The following is a 14,843-nucleotide window of genomic DNA, read 5'->3' as shown; positions in this document are numbered from 1 at the left end:
GCATTTTGATCCCGGCCACCCACTGTAGGTAGCATCACTGATTGGCTAACATCTATCATATGACCTGCCCTCCCACTGTGCCAACATGGCGACGCCCAGGTCCTAATCCGGGAAACGTGCACCCAGACTAATTCGGTCCTCTGCACCTCGAGAGAGGGTGAGAAAGGCGTGGGCGACGCGGGGAACGATACAGGTCGGGGTTGGGCCAGCTCGAAGGCTTCTGGCTTCTCAGAGGCCGGTCTCCCGAAAATGGGGTGTGGTGTCACCTTACCGAGGCCGCAGGGTCTTCTGAATTCTTTAACTTTATCGATGTATAGGCCACCTGGCTCGCAGACACGGCTCTCTGATGCTCTTCCTGTGCCCTCCCCCACCCCCCCGAAACAGGCTTGGCGGGCAGAGGCTTCCGCGGATGTCCCGTGCGAGAATCGTTCTGTGGCTAAGCTTGACTCTTCGCCCCGCCTGCAGTCTCTATAGAGCCCGGTTTATGGAGGAACAGACGCAAGGGCTACGGAATCCGGGCGAAATGGAGAACGGGACCGAGCCTTGCGGAGAAGAGTGCGCATCCGAGGCTCAGGAGACCACGGTCACCGAGGGGGCCGCCAAGATAGCCTTCCCCAGCGCCAACGAAGTCTTCTACAATCCAGTGCAGGAGTTTAACCGGGACCTGACGTGAGCAAGGGCCTGGGGTCAGCTTGGCAGAGGGCAGTGGAACTGCAAGGATGAGGGGGTTGTGAGCTAACCCTCCATCTCCTGCAGATGTGCTGTGATCACCGAGTTCGCTCGCGTTCAGCTTGCGGCCAAAGGAATCCAGAGTGAGTCGAGGTCCAGTCTCCTGGTGGGCGGGGGTCACGCCCAGCCTTCTCCCTGCCCCGCCTCCTTTCCCTTAAAGTCCTGAAATGCTCCAGCCACACAGCAGGCCCTGGCCTCGTTTCCTTCAGGCTTTCCCCAGGGGCTTTGAGAAAGATTTTCTTCCCTGAATCTTCTGTTTCCTGAGAAATAGGGGGAGCTTTCTCAGGGGGAGCTTCACTATCCCCTGACTTGTGCTTCTGGGTGGCTGCAGTCAAGGTGCCAGGTGAGAAGGACGTGCAAAAGGTGGTCGTGGACTTGTCAGAGCAAGAGGAGGAAAACGCTGAACTGAAAGAGGGTGCAAACCTGGCCCCAGGAGACCAACCTCGAACAGCTGCCGTGGGGGAGATCTGCGAGGTGGGGCCTGAGCACAGGAGGTGGCACCCCCAGAGTCCTCCAGTAACAGAGCAAGGAAGGCTCCTGTGGCGGAAGAGCTGTAGGAAGTGGGTGGTGGGGGCTCCTTGGGGCCCAGCGGAGGATGGAGGGATCCATGTGAGTGGGGCTTCCTGGTTACTCCAACAGGAAGGCCTTCGAGTGCTGGAGGGTCTGGCAGCCTCGGGCCTCCGTTCCATTCGCTTTGCACGAGAGGTGCCTGGGCTCCAGTCTGTGGTTGCCAACGATGCCTCTGCCCGAGCCGTGGATCTCATACGCCGCAACGTGCAGCTCAACGGTGTGGCCCACCTGGTGCATCCCAGGCAGGCAGACGCCCGGTAGGTTTGGGGCAGCTGAGCCTGATGGCTGGCAGGCGCATGCTAGAACAAGGCTGCCTGGTCTCAAATCCTAAGTCTGTCATATTCTTCCTGTGTGACCTCGGGAGGATGCCTTAGTCTCTCTGAGCCCCAGTTTCCCAGTCTGTAAAATGAGAACGTTAGTATTACAGGAGTTGTAATACTAATGCTGTGGTGATTAAATGAGATAATGCTGTGTAGCCAGAAGTGTGGCATCATGGTTGCCGATTTAGACTCCCAACCTCTGGTATTTCTACTCATTCAGACACACTACGGGCACCAGTGCAGGCGCAGATATCCGGTCTACCCTGTGCCAGGCAGCAGGAAACAAAACGGACAAAATCCCTGACCTTGGGGCATTCATATTCTAATTCTGGGGCCCTTCAAACAACCGCTGTGGGGACAGGTTTTTGTAGAGCCCACCAGCTAAGAATGATTTTGCATTTTTAAAGGGTTAAAAAGGGTACCAGTTGCAGCCCACAAAGCCTCAAATGTTTACTATCTGACCCTTTACAGAAAACAAAAAAGTCTTTGCTATGAAAATCATTTGCTTTCCTGGTTGTATTGAAACCTGATAGGAGTGTCGCCTGGGTTGGCTTAGGTCAATTAAGTGTTAAGTGCGGGGCCTCTTGGATCCCAGGGTTTGGGGAAAGAGCCTTGCCTCGGGCTCCCTGCTCAGCGGGGAGTCTGCTTTTCTCTTCCCTCTGCCCGGCTCCAGCTGGGGTAGGGCAGAGAGGGCTGGAGGAAGGTGGTGGGTGGGCTACAGTTTTAGGCTACACAAGATGGGAGAGTTTGTCTTTGGTCACTTACAAAGGGAGCTATCATTCCAAATCCATATTTGATTACATGAGTTAATAGAGCTGTAAGCTGCTTGAAACGCGGCTGGCTGTCCTTACTGCCACTGCTACACAGGAGTCCACCAAGGCCCAAGGAGGAAGAGTCGTGAAGTTAGCAAATGGGCCAGCCAGGATCTGAACAGAGGCAGCTGGCCCCTCGGTCTGGGCCGGAACGGTCGCACCGAGTGAGAGAACACGCGTAGGGGACTGAGCAGGTCCCTGGGGCAGGGTGCTGAGGACCTGGCCTTCTCGCTCCCAGGATGCTGATGTACCAGCACCAGAAGGCGTCAGAGCGGTTTGATGTCATCGACCTGGACCCCTACGGCAGCCCTGCCCCCTTCTTGGATGCTGCCGTGCAGGCCGTGAGTGAAGGAGGTGAGGCCACGCTGCTGCAGGGGTGGAGAGCCTGGCTCGAGGTGCCACAAGAGTCCTCACGGCTCGGGCCCCCCTCACAGGGCTGCTGTGCGTGACGTGCACGGACATGGCAGTGCTGGCGGGCAACAGCGGGGAGACGTGCTACAGCAAGTACGGGGCCATGGCCCTCAAGAGTCGCGCCTGCCACGAGATGGTGAGGGCGCTCCCCGGCCTCTGCCACCCCCTGCAGCCGCTTAGCTTCCTCCCGATAGGTCCCAAGGCATGGATGACACGCATGTCTACAACCAGTGCAGCCCTAAAGAGCCAGGGCTGCCAGTTCTGGTCATCTCGGGGGGCTGGGGTGTTGCCCGGGGTAGGAACCGGTGCTTCGGTCATTTTTTCCCCCCAGTATCGTCTGTTTTTAACAATTTTCCAAAATTGCTTTTTAAGGCAGTTTTCAGGTCTGGGTCTGGCTTTGGGCTCACATCCTAACTTTGCCGGTGTCTTTGGACAACTAATCCCCTCTTTCCGAGCCTCGGTTTTTGCATCTGTGCAATGAGCATGATGGTGGGTGATGGGTTGGCGCGGGGATTCGAGAAGGCAGGGGCTGCCTGTGGGTGGCCATAGGCTGGAAAGGAGGATGTCTTGTCTTTGTTCCTTAAGGGATCTGTCATCAGGTCAGTCTGGGGAGCTGGAACACTGGTCTTTGGAGCACATCGTACAGCTCAGGGCCCGCGCGGTCAATGATAATCAGAATACACTGGGCTCAGGGGCCCGAGCACCCCTTAATTGTGTGGTACCAAAAGGGCCCTAAAGAGACACAGACTGTCCCGATTTTGTAGATGAGGGAACTGAGACATTCCCTTGGCAAGGGTCATGCTGCCAGGACATGGGGGACTGGGCTTGGGCCTGAGGGGGTCGTGAGCCTCCAGGGTAGCGGGGAGGCCATGGTGGGGGCGCAGCTGATGGCCGAAGCCCATTTCCCACCCCCCAGGCCCTGAGGATCGTCCTGCACAGCTTGGACCTCCGAGCCAACTGCTACCAACGCTTCGTGGTGCCGCTGCTCAGTGTCAGTGCTGACTTCTATGTGCGTGTTTTTGTCCGTGTCTTCACTGGCCAGGCCAAGGTCAAAGCCTCAGCCAGGTTAGTCTGGGGCAAGGAAGAGTGACGGATGGAAGAAGGCAACAGGACATTTTGGGGTATGGGGGGGGGGGTCATGCTCCCGCCCCAAAAAAGGGGGTCTGATGGGGATGAAGTTAGCCTGAGGGAGGCGTCGGGGTGTGGTGATCATGCTGGGAACTTAGGGGTGCCCCTGCTCCCCAACAGCAAGCAGGCACTCGTATTCCAGTGCGTGGGCTGCGGGACCTTCCACCTTCAGCGCCTTGGCAAAGCGTCAGGAGCCTCTGGAGGCCGGTGAGCAAGAGGGAGCCGGGTAGGAAGGTGAAGACGGGGCATCCCAGGGTCACTGCCTGCCAACCACTCCGCTCTCTGCAGGGTCAAGTTCTCTGCAGCCTGCGGTCCCCCTGTCGCCCCCGAGTGTGAGCACTGTGGGCAGCGACACCAGGTGAGGCAGGGCAGGGAAACAAGGTGGGCACTGGGGTCGCGGCTGTCTTGACCCCTCCCCTCCGGCTGCTGTGTGTCTGTAGCTTGGCGGTCCCCTGTGGGCAGAGCCCATCCATGACCTGGACTTCGTGGGGCGTGTCCTAGAGGCTGTGAGCACCAACCCCGGCCGCTTCCATACCGCAGAGCGGATCCGGGGGGTCCTGAGCGTCATCACTGAGGTGGGGGCCAGGCCGGGGTGCGGATGGGGGTTCCCCGCCTATACCTGGTCATCCTTCCAACGTCTGCCCCATATCCACCCTGTTGTCACTCGCAGGAGCTCCCGGATGTGCCTCTCTACTACACGCTGGACCAGCTGAGCAGTACCATCCGCTGTAGCACGCCCAGCCTCCTGCAGCTGCGGTGAGCATCCCCCGGGCATGGGGCCTGCGCCTGACCTCGGGGCCACTGGGCAGGTGCAGCCCCTCTCAGACCAGGGTCTCCCGAGAAACGGAGACTCAGCATGCCTCTGTGCAGGTGCTGAGAGCAGGGCACGGGGGCCATCAGCCTTGGCAAGGGGGATGGGCTTATGGTTCAATAACCGGCCTCACACAAGCCACGTAGACACCGCGAACCATTCAGCTGCACCAGTCCCATCGAGGGGGCGCAGCTCCCCACCCGAACCTGCCCCCGCCCCCGGCCAACCGCGGCCCCTCTTGGTCTCCAGGTCGGCCCTTCTCCACGCTGGCTTCCGAGTCTCCCTCTCCCATGCCTGTAAGAACGCCGTGAAGACAGATGCCCCCTCTTCCGCCCTCTGGGACATCATGCGCTGCTGGGTGAGGGCTGGCCTGGCCGGAGTGGGGATGGGAGCGCCAGACAGTCAGGCCCAACGTCCCCTGATCTCTGAGCTTTTCCTCCCAGGAAAAGGAGTGTCCGGTGAAACGGGAGCGCCTGTCCGAGACCAGCCCGGCCTTCCGCATTCTCAGTGTGGAGCCCAGGTATGGGCTCTGCCAGGGCTGCCCGGAGGCAGGAGAAGCTCCCGTGTGCGCTGACAACACGGATGCCCCCCCCCCAACCCCATGCTCATTCAAGTAGGATCCAGAATCTTCCCACTTGCCCTCCCCTTCTGCCCCCACCCTGGTCTGGCCGCATCACTGCCCACCTACCCCAGAGCTGTCGTCTCTGTCCCGGTCCCCTGGCCGCCCCGCTTGCCCCTGCCCCATGCCCAGCAGCCAAGATAGCACCTGTGAGCCCGAGTCCGCTCCCCCTGTGACTTCCACCGCACTCACTAGTGCACGCTCGGCACCACCTGGCTGCGATCTTCTCTGGCCTCCTTCGTCCCCTTCTCCCCACCCCCCTCCCTCTGGACCGGGCCTCCTCGCTCCGACTCTGCCAGGCACAGCGTTTACGAGAGCTCTTCTCTCTGCCTGCAGTGCCTGTCCCCAGGTCCCCTGATGGCGCTTCCCTCCCCCCCCCCATTCACTCTGCCCTGCATGCCTTTCCCCGCCCCTACCCCTGGGTCCCCTGCTCTGCTTGTTTCAAAACTCTTGTACCCAAACACATTGTGATTTCCTTGTTTCTGGTTCGTACCGTTGTCTCATGCACTAGAACACTGGCTTTGCAAATGGCAGATTTTAGGCACACAGTAGGCCCTTGATAACTGTTTATTTTTTTTTTTAAAGATTTTATTTCTTTATTTGAAAGACAGAGATTACAAGTAGGCAGAGAGGCAGGCAGGGAGAGAGGAGGAAGCAGGCTCCCCGCTGAGCAGAGAGCCCGATGTAGGGCTCGATCCCAGGACCCTGGGACCATGACCTGAGCCGAAGGCAGATGCTTTAACCCACTGAGCCACCCAGGCACCCCTTGATAACTGTTTATTAAATGGCTGGGGCACCTGAGTCTTCCCGAGGCACGTGGCACCGCACCGAGGTTGGCGGGCCGTCTGTGCTCACCCGCGGGCACCTGCCCCTCAGCCCCGACTCCTGCCTTCCCAGGCTGCAGGCCAACTTCACCATCCGGGAGGATGCCAACCCCAGCTCCCGCCAGCGAGGACTCAAGCGCTTCCAGGCTAATCCTGAGGCCAACTGGGGCCCCCGGCCCCGCGCCCGGCCAGGGTGAGTGAGAGTGTTGTGACGGTGGGGCTTGTCCAGGGCAGGGGCAACGCAAAGGCCAAATGGGGTCCCAGCTCCTCCTCTCCCTGCACAGGGGCAAGGCAGCTGGCGGAGCTATGGAGGAGAGACGCAGGCTGCACCAGAATAAGAGAAAAGAGCCAGCAGAGGACCCAGTCCAGCGGGCTGCCCGGCTCAAGACATTTCCCTGTAAAAGATTCAAGGAGGTGAGGCACCCCTACTTCCCCCTGCAGCACCCAGGGATCCCCCTCCCAGCAAGAGGTCAAGGCCAAGGGGCAGGTGGGTCTGGGAGACCTGGGACAGGCGAGATGTGGAAGTGAGTTCCCCATCCAGGAAAAGGACCCAGCAGAGGCTGCTGAGCTCTGAGCCAGGCTTCACATACCCCATCCTCCCACCAGGGCACCTGTCAACACGGGGACCAGTGCTGCTACTCCCACAGCTCCCCAGCACCCGAGGATACTGCTGACGAGGACCCCGGTGACCGTCCAGAGACTCCTTGCCAGAACCCGCCTGGGCCTGGCATGGCCACTGGTCCAGGAGTAGACTGAGCTAATAAAGAGACGTCATCCCTTCGACTGTCATTTGTCTGAATGAGAAGGCCGCTTGGGGTCTGTCCATCTTGGGGGCCCTGCCCGTCTCTCCAACTGACACGTCTGGAGACTCTTCCTCTCTCTGTCTTTTTTTTAAGATTTTTTTTATTTATTTGACAGACGGAGATCACAAGTAGGCAGAGAGGCAGGCAGAGAGAGAGGAGGAAGCAGGCTCCCCGCTGAGCAGAGAGCCCAATATGGGGCTCAATCCCAGGACCCCAGGATCATGACTTGAGCGGAAAGCAGAGGCTTTAACCCACTGAGCCACCCAGGTGCCTCTCTGTCCGTCCTTTTTAACTGCCTGGAGAGCCCTGGGATTCTGGGGGTTTATCCCTGCCTGACTGAAGTGTCCGTGTTTCTCTCTGGGGCGCCTGGCCGGACTATCTGCAGCAGGAAGCCCTGGGCCACCCCATTGCTGGTCCCTGCAGTTCCCGATGCGGCCACGGGGCGGCAGCCGTGTGCTTGTGCCCTTGGAGCCTTTACCCCGCCCCCCCCACTACCCCCCCCCCCCCCCCCCCCCCCACACACACTGCGGGTCCCGCGGATGCAGACCGGCTCTCCAGTCACCCAACCCCTACCCCGACCCGCGTCGCCGCCTGGTTCTCTGGCGGAGCTCCCCACGGGGCCGCGGGGGCGGAAGCCGGACCGGAACCAGGCGCCTTGTGCATCCGCTCCAGGCCAGGTGCTTCCTGCTCTGCGGCCCCTCGGGCGAGCGCACTGAGGCCGGCAGGCCTGCTGCTTCCCCTAGCCTGCAGGACGGAGGGTTAGGAGGGTTAGAAGGGTTAGCAACGTTAACGGAGAGCCTTAGGGCACAGCCCCCACCCCCAAGTGGTAGCTGTGGGGCCTTCCCAGACACCTTTCTCTTTGCTTCAACCCCATCTGTAAAATGACCCTAATCCTAGAACCTTGCTTGCAGGGGATCATCAGTGAACGCACAGGCTCAGAGGAGCCCCTGGTGGGGCTGCTGGATCATTGGTGGTTCCCCGGCTCTACCAGATTCCTGGGAGGGCGGTGGTGTCATTGGGGCAGCTTCTGCTGTCACCCAGATACATCTGAGGCAAAAGCCTGACTGGCCCCAGTGGGAGAGCCCTGGAGGAGGGGACAGTCTCGTCCCTGCTAGGAAGCTAGCCGGGTAGCTAGCTACTCCGGGAGGACCCCCCGCTTTGGTGAGGCCAGGCCGGTGAGGAGCTCCACCCCCACTCCCAGATACTTGCCCAACGCCTCTTTATCACTGTCCTCCCCTGCACCCCCAAAGTGGCCTATGACGGGGGAGGAGGGCCAGAGGCCACCAGGTTGGGGCTCTATGCTCCCTCCTGTGGCCTAGAAGATCTGCATCCTGTGGGGACACGTCAGGGACACCTATTGTGAACTTGGCCAGCCCTGGCACCCTAGGAAGTCTCTCCCAGAGGTGGTACTTCCTCTCATCCTCCTGGGCCTGAAAAGGTGGTGTGGACAGCTGGCCTGGGGGCCCAGGACACTGGCCGCCGCTGGACGCCCAAAGGCAGGCCGTAGGAACTGCCCTCCTGCCAGTGCCCCTAACCCGGGTGGGGGTGGTGCACAGCCCCAGAGGGGTGGCGTAAAAAGAGGAACCAAGCAGGGTGAGGAGAGGAGGAGCAGGAGAGGGCCCCTGGTCACGAGGCCCCCGCTCAGCCGGAAGGGGCTCTTCTCCACCCCCATCAGCACGGACACTTGGGCCAGGGCTGTTCAAAGCCGGAGGCAAAACCTGAGCGATACTGGAGGCCGCACCTTCCCTGCCTCAGTTTCCCCTCTGCGTGCAGCTGCGTACCTCACTCCCAGCTGTGTAGTGGGTCGGGGTCCTCAGAGGTCCCGGGGGACCGCTCCGTCCCTCGCCGGCCGGGGGCGGAGCTGTGAGGCCAGCGCTCGGAGATCCCCGCCCGCCGGTTTCCTCCGGGGTCAGCCCGGCTCCTTATCAGGCGCGGCCAGTCGGCCAGGCTCTTATCTGTGCCGGTCCAGCATCCTCCGGCGCGGCCGGGGGTGAGAGGGAGGAAACTGGGCCGCCGGGGGCGGGGAGAGGGCGGGCCGGCCGGGAGCTGCTCACTTTCCCTCGAGGGATCCACGCCGCCTTCGCCCCGGCCTTCGGGAGCCCGGGAAGAGGCGCGGCCTCGACGCCGCTGCCGGGAGGGGGCGGCAAGCTCCCAGCGGCCGTGAACGCAGAGGCCGGATCGGATCGGGGCCACGGAGCCTGGCCTGAAACCCAACCGCATCCCGACCCTGAAGGACAGAGCCAGGGCACTCACCAAACAGCAGGACCAGTGCGGGGGTAAGAGGAGAGTCCGCCTGAAGGTGGGGGATCCTGGGAGTGCCTGTATTCATTTGATCATTGGTTCATTCATTCATTCATTCATTCATGGGGGCACCTCCTTAGTGAGAGTTCAGGTCAGCTTCCCCAGGGCCTATCTACCTAGGAAGAGGGGGCAGGGGAGCCAGGAGTCCCAGAAGTTGCTGGATACTCCAAGCCATGGGGCCAAAACGTTTAAGCCAGGGTGCAAAGGCGTGGGTGGCGATGGGGATAGGAAATGGGGCGTGGGGGACATCAGGGAGGGCCAGAGAAGGGTTGGGACATGACTGTAGGTACTAGGCAGTGGGGTCAGGGTTTGGGGATCCTGGGTCAGCATTTTTTATCACAGCGTCAGCAGTGGGGTTACAGGTCTAGTAAGGGGGATGTTTTCAGTGGGGGTGGGAGTCAATGGAGCAATTATGGGGACTTTCAGGGTGTGATATGGAGGCAATGAGAAGAGCCCTCAGGGTCATAGCGGAGTCCCACATGGTCAGCTGAGGCGGGGTATCAGTGAAGGGTCAGAGTCCATTATAGAGGGATTCTAAGGTCACGTGGTATCAATGAGGGTCTCAAGATCAGATCTGAGGGTTACAGGGTCATCCTGGGGACACAGGCTCCATCCCAGCTTCCTTCCTCACCCCTCTCTCCAGACTCCAGCCGAGAAGGGATTCTGGAATAAGGGAAATTTGTTCAGAAGCTGGGCAACTGAGGTCCTCGTGGGTCACAAATAGCTCAGAGATTGGCCCTGCTGAGCTCAGGGCCGCCCAGAGACCCGCTAGTTACCTCCGGCCCTTGTGTCACATCCTCCTCGCATGTCCTGGTGGTTTCTGAGCCCACCTGCCTTCACGCACGGAACCACCCCCCACCACCACCACCCTTTCCCTCTCCTTTGAAGGCTCTGTTGGGCAAAGGGATGTGCTGGCATCTGATTCCTCCCTCCCCACTAGCTTCCTTCCCTCCCACAGGTGAGCACCCCCTCGGGGTCCATGTGCCCGCCCCAGGCCCAGGCAGAGGTGGGCCCCACCATGACTGAGAAGGCCGAAATGGTGTGTGCCCCCAGCCCAGCACCTGCTCCGCCCCCCAAGCCTGCCTCTCCTGGGCCACCGAAGGTGAAAGAGATGGGCCACCAAGGCTCCTCACCCCCAAGGCTGCCCCCTGGTGTGCCGGTGATCAGCCTGGGCCACACCAGGCCCCCAGGAGTAACCATGGCCACCACGGAGCTGAGCGCCCTGCGACCCCCACTGCTGCAGCTCTCTGCCCTGGGAACTGTCCCACCCCCCTTGGCCCTGCATTATCACCCTGACCCCTTCCTCAACAGGTCAGTGAAGGGCTGGGACCTGGGGGGAATCCAGGGCCAGGGTCCTTGCCCACAAGGCATTAGTGACCCACGACCCCTTACAGCCTCTACATTGGGCCGGCAGGAGCTTTCGGCCTCTTCCCCAGCAGCCGGCTGAAGCGGAGACCAAGCCACTGTGAACTGGAGCTGGCTGAGGGTGAGTATGACTTTGTGTGCACAGACAGCCACCTGCTGGGACTCCTGTCTGCCGCAGGGACACATGCAGGACAGCCCACACGAGGCCTCCAGTACTCAGGTTACACCCACGTGCAAAACCGCAGACCCGCGGCCAGCCCCACACAACCACAGCCACCCAACCAGCCACCAAGAGTCGTGGCAAAATGCACCATGGCATGGGGGCCACAAGATGACAGCCCCCACTAGAAGGCACAGCCACGCAGGAAACAGCCACAGGATAAGAACCACACAAGGAACAGCCACACAACCACAGTCACTTAGGACCATGGCCCCACAAGCGTCAGCCACAGAACCACAGCCACACGACCACAACCACCCGGCAACGATCAGACATGACCACAGCCGTTTAGGTATACCAGGAGTTCTCCCAAGACAGGACCACGCTGGCACCTAGGGGACCTCTCAGACCCACGTGCACCTCCAGCCACATATAGGGGCATGCTCCAGAATGAAGACCACAGGGACAGCTCCCCAGACTGACAGCCACAGGACACATGTCCCTCGGAATCTCAGCTGTTGACAGGAAGGTGTGGACAGAGATACAGAAGGCCTCAGTTGTCTGCAGCGGGGACCTGTGATGTCCTCATCTTGGCTGCGGGGGGGTGGGGGGGGAGGTGAGGCGGGTGGTGGGAGCCGTGTTGCTCACTAGCAGGGGAGATATGCCTGGGTCCTGCCTGTGGATCCCTTGGATGGAGGGAGCCCCAGCCCACCGCCTATGTGGAAGTGCCCTCCCGAGGGCTCTGGGTGCCTGAAACGTGGGCAGGAGGGGGCGCCTCCTGGGCCACGGCGCCAACCCAACCCCTCCTGTTCGCAGGGCACCAGCCCCAGAAGGTGGCCAGGCGCGTGTTCACCAACAGCCGGGAGCGCTGGCGGCAGCAGAACGTGAATGGTGCCTTCGCAGAGCTCAGGAAGCTGCTGCCAACGCACCCGCCCGACCGGAAGCTGAGCAAGAACGAAGTGCTCCGCCTGGCCATGAAATACATCGGCTTCCTGGTGCGGCTGCTGCGCGACCAGGCGGCGGCTCTGGCTGCAGGCCCCGCCCCGTCCGGGCCCCGCAAAAGACCCGCGCATCGGGGCCCCATCGATGGCGCCCGCCGCGGGCCTTGTCGTAGGGCCGAGGCCGCGGTGCGCTCGCAGCCCGCGACCCCGGCCGGCCCCGACGGCAGTCCCGACGGGGCGGCCCGGCCCATCAAGACGGAACGAGCGGCCGTGAGCCCTGAGGTGCGGTGACCTCCGCAGCGTTGCTTCTGAGCCGAGGGTCACCGGGAACTCAGCCCAGGGCTGTCGAGGAAAGGGCGGATGATGCCTTGCGCCTGCTCTGGGGCGAACTTCCCCGAAGAGGGAACAGTGAGGACGTCCCCAACGGGGAAAAGGGTCCCAGGGGTCTGGAAGGGCGACTGTCGCCCCCAGGGGGCCCCCCAGCAGGCCACCTTCTTCTTTTTTTTTTCTTTTTAAATCACCCACCAACCGCTGGAAATAGCCTTTCCCGCGTCTCCCTCCCAGGGACGAGGTGCGGGAACCAACATGGCAGACAGCTCATCGGACTAAACTGGTGCCTCTTTTTTCCGGGCTGGGGTCACCGAGAGAGGTGGGGAGGGACGGGGGAGTCTTTGCCCTTCTCACTGGCGCCCCCTCCTGGAGACTCATGGATACACGCTCCTTGACCGCGTCCGCTGAGGCGCAGAACCGACGCGGCAACCCACCCACGGATCCCGAACCAGTCCCCGGACGAAGGCGTTAGCGAAGGCTCGGGCGCTCTTACTTTTGTTTTTCTTTATTTCTTTATTTCACATACACATTAGCCATTCAATGGAGAAGCCGGAGAGAGTCAGGCAAAGATGGTATAACAGAAGCGCAGTGACGGGGGCGGGGCGGGGCGGGGCGGGGCGGAGAGGGAACATACGGGCTGGCTGCCTACTTGCATTCCGCTAGGACACTGAAAACCCAGAAAACAAAACAGACAGTAAACTACCCTTGTTTCTTATGTATCTCAGTGCAGAGACGGGGGTGGAGGGCAGAGAGAGGGGGAGACCAGGCTGAAGGAGGAGGAGCGGAGGGACAGGGGACGCTAAGGGGGAAGCACACCAAATCCATTAGTACTATATATAGAGATACTCGTATATACTGCGTTTCTTAGCCTAAGAAGAAACTTGTTTGACGGGACGGGCGGCCTTTGCGGTCCGCGATGCTGGTGCTGGTCGGGCGCACGGATCTCCCGGGAGGGGCCGAAGCGGGGCTGGCCCAGGCTGGCTTGGGGGGGGGGAGGGGGGGGCCCCGAGGGGGAGTGGGGGGGGGGAGCAGAGGCGGGGCTGGGGTGCCCCTCGGGCTCTCGATTGGGGGACGAAATTTCTCGTGACTTTATTGCTCCTTTATTTTCTCTCGTGTGGGGGGTCCGTTCAGCACGGTCGGGGTGAGGAAATGGTGGGTCGTCTGAGCCACCCGGCCCCTCTGGGACCCAGAGCGCGGCGTCCGCTCCGCCAGCACGGGGGTGAGAACAAGGCACTAGGTCGGCCGGCCAGCGCGGGGGCGGGTGTGTAAGGCAGTCGACGGGGCTGGTTGCAGGGTGGGGTGGGGCTGTGTGCGGGGCCGTGTGCGTGCGTGCGTGCGGGCGCGGGCCTGGGCGAATCGACCTGTCAGCTTGGCTGGTCCTGTCCTGGAGCTTCGAGCCTTCCTCGTGCTCCCCGGTGGGTGACGGGGGTAGGGGTAGGGGTGGAAGGAGTGATGTTGAGTCGGGGGCGCCGGGGAAAAGGGGGGGTAACTACCAACTTGCTGAGCGCGCTCCTGATAATGCTGGTGAGGGTCAAGTTGGCGTCTGGCTCAAAGAAGGGCGCTCGGGGCGGAGAGGGAGGGAGGGAGGGGACGTTTGTTCGTTGGCATTGACCTCTGCGGGGGAGGGGCTGGGGACCCCCCCGCCGCGCCCCCGTGCCCGGACGGGGATGAGGCGAGGAGGGGGCGCTGGGCCCTGGGGAGGGGGCGCCCGGGGAGACCCGCGGCCAGAGCAGCCCAGCCGCCGGGCGTATGCCGCTGTCCCGTTCCGTTAAACTCAACAAAGAAGGGATATGCGTGTTCCTAACAAGTGCAGGATATTTAATTGATTCATAAACTTATGTATAATAGTTTGTGGGTTTTTTTTAAACGTACTTTATAATGTAAGAAGCACCAGGGTTTTTATGTTGAATTATCTTAAAAATAATTTTCTCTCGTCCTTTTCCTTTTTGATCTTGTGGTTTTTTTTTTTTTTTTAATGTCCAGGTGTTTGTTTTTTTTTTTTTTAACTCTAAAATGTGAACGTTTCCTTCAGCCCTCCCACCGAAACCGAGAACGAACGACGAAACAAATAAAAACCCCAGATCATCCTCGTCAACGCAGGAAAACGACTTAAAAAAAAAAAAAAAACTGAAAACGAACGAAAAAAAAAGGAAAAAACACTCAGCTTTCGTTATCCCCGCGCAGGGCGGGGCAGGCCCAGTTCTTTTAGCGTCCCCAGAGCCGCGAGGACATTACAACAAAAATAGAATTTTTCTTAACAATCTCTTAACATACAAAGATAGGAAAACTCTCTGATGCATTGCACTTGGTTCAATGAAAAAAAAAGTTCATTTCCCCCATATATATTTTTTGTGGGTTTTTTTTTTTCCTCTTCTAACACGTCCCCACATCTCCTGTCGCCCTCGTCGCCCCTCGCCTGCCCCCTCACAACGACACTTGGGAAAGGAGCGGCCCCCACCCCCCTGCCCGCCCGGGCAGCCCCGCCGGGCGCGCTCCCGCCCCGGCCCAGCTGGCCTGCAGCTTCCGACCTCGCCCGGGCGGGCGCCCCGCAGACCCCGGCTCCCGCGGGCCCAGCGCGCCCGCGGCCCCGATTGTCTTCGAGGGAAGGGGCGCGTGCGGCCGGGCAGGGGGTCCCTTCCGCTCCCCTCTCAGCTCTGACCCTGTTTAGCCAACCAAACTGAAAAATCATTGCACTTTGACCGCGCGTCACGCCCGGCCC

At 60.8% G+C, this 14,843-nt stretch overlaps 2 protein-coding genes across 5 annotated transcripts; both read left to right on the top strand.

Moving 5' to 3' along the window:
- The first annotated feature begins 69 nt into the window (after nt 1–69).
- On the top strand, nt 70–7,008 carry TRMT1 (tRNA methyltransferase 1). Of its 3 annotated transcripts, none has more exons than XM_059389158.1 (17): nt 70–157; nt 466–669; nt 757–812; nt 1,001–1,203; nt 1,369–1,556; nt 2,670–2,785; nt 2,866–2,978; nt 3,759–3,907; nt 4,091–4,177; nt 4,259–4,328; nt 4,411–4,545; nt 4,641–4,726; nt 5,031–5,139; nt 5,225–5,301; nt 6,298–6,417; nt 6,509–6,638; nt 6,831–7,008. In XM_059389158.1, exons 2-17 carry the CDS (start codon nt 485–487, stop codon nt 6,978–6,980), a joined length of 1,974 nt encoding a protein of 657 aa, XP_059245141.1. In that variant the 5' UTR covers nt 70–157; nt 466–484; the 3' UTR covers nt 6,981–7,008. The 3 variants fall into 3 exon arrangements, with proteins under 3 accessions (XP_059245141.1, XP_059245140.1, XP_059245138.1); XM_059389157.1 differs by having other exon boundaries at nt 385–669; nt 1,061–1,203; XM_059389155.1 differs by having other exon boundaries at nt 385–669.
- Nucleotides 7,009–9,214: 2,206 nt separating this feature from the next.
- On the top strand, nt 9,215–14,130 carry LYL1 (LYL1 basic helix-loop-helix family member). 2 transcript variants are annotated; one of them, XM_059389153.1, is made up of 4 exons: nt 9,215–9,303; nt 10,287–10,639; nt 10,723–10,814; nt 11,670–14,130. In XM_059389153.1, the coding sequence occupies exons 2-4, from the start codon at nt 10,308–10,310 to the stop codon at nt 12,083–12,085; spliced, it is 840 nt and encodes a 279-aa protein (XP_059245136.1). In that variant the 5' UTR covers nt 9,215–9,303; nt 10,287–10,307; the 3' UTR covers nt 12,086–14,130. The 2 variants fall into 2 exon arrangements, with proteins under 2 accessions (XP_059245136.1, XP_059245137.1); XM_059389154.1 differs by having other exon boundaries at nt 10,269–10,639.
- Nucleotides 14,131–14,843: the final 713 nt, after the last annotated feature.

This window comes from Mustela nigripes, chromosome 2, assembly GCF_022355385.1.
Source record: "Mustela nigripes isolate SB6536 chromosome 2, MUSNIG.SB6536, whole genome shotgun sequence".
Taxonomy (NCBI): Eukaryota; Metazoa; Chordata; class Mammalia; order Carnivora; family Mustelidae; genus Mustela; species Mustela nigripes.
The sequence above is the reverse complement of the archived record's forward strand: the minus strand, read 5'-3'. Positions and strand labels throughout refer to the sequence as shown.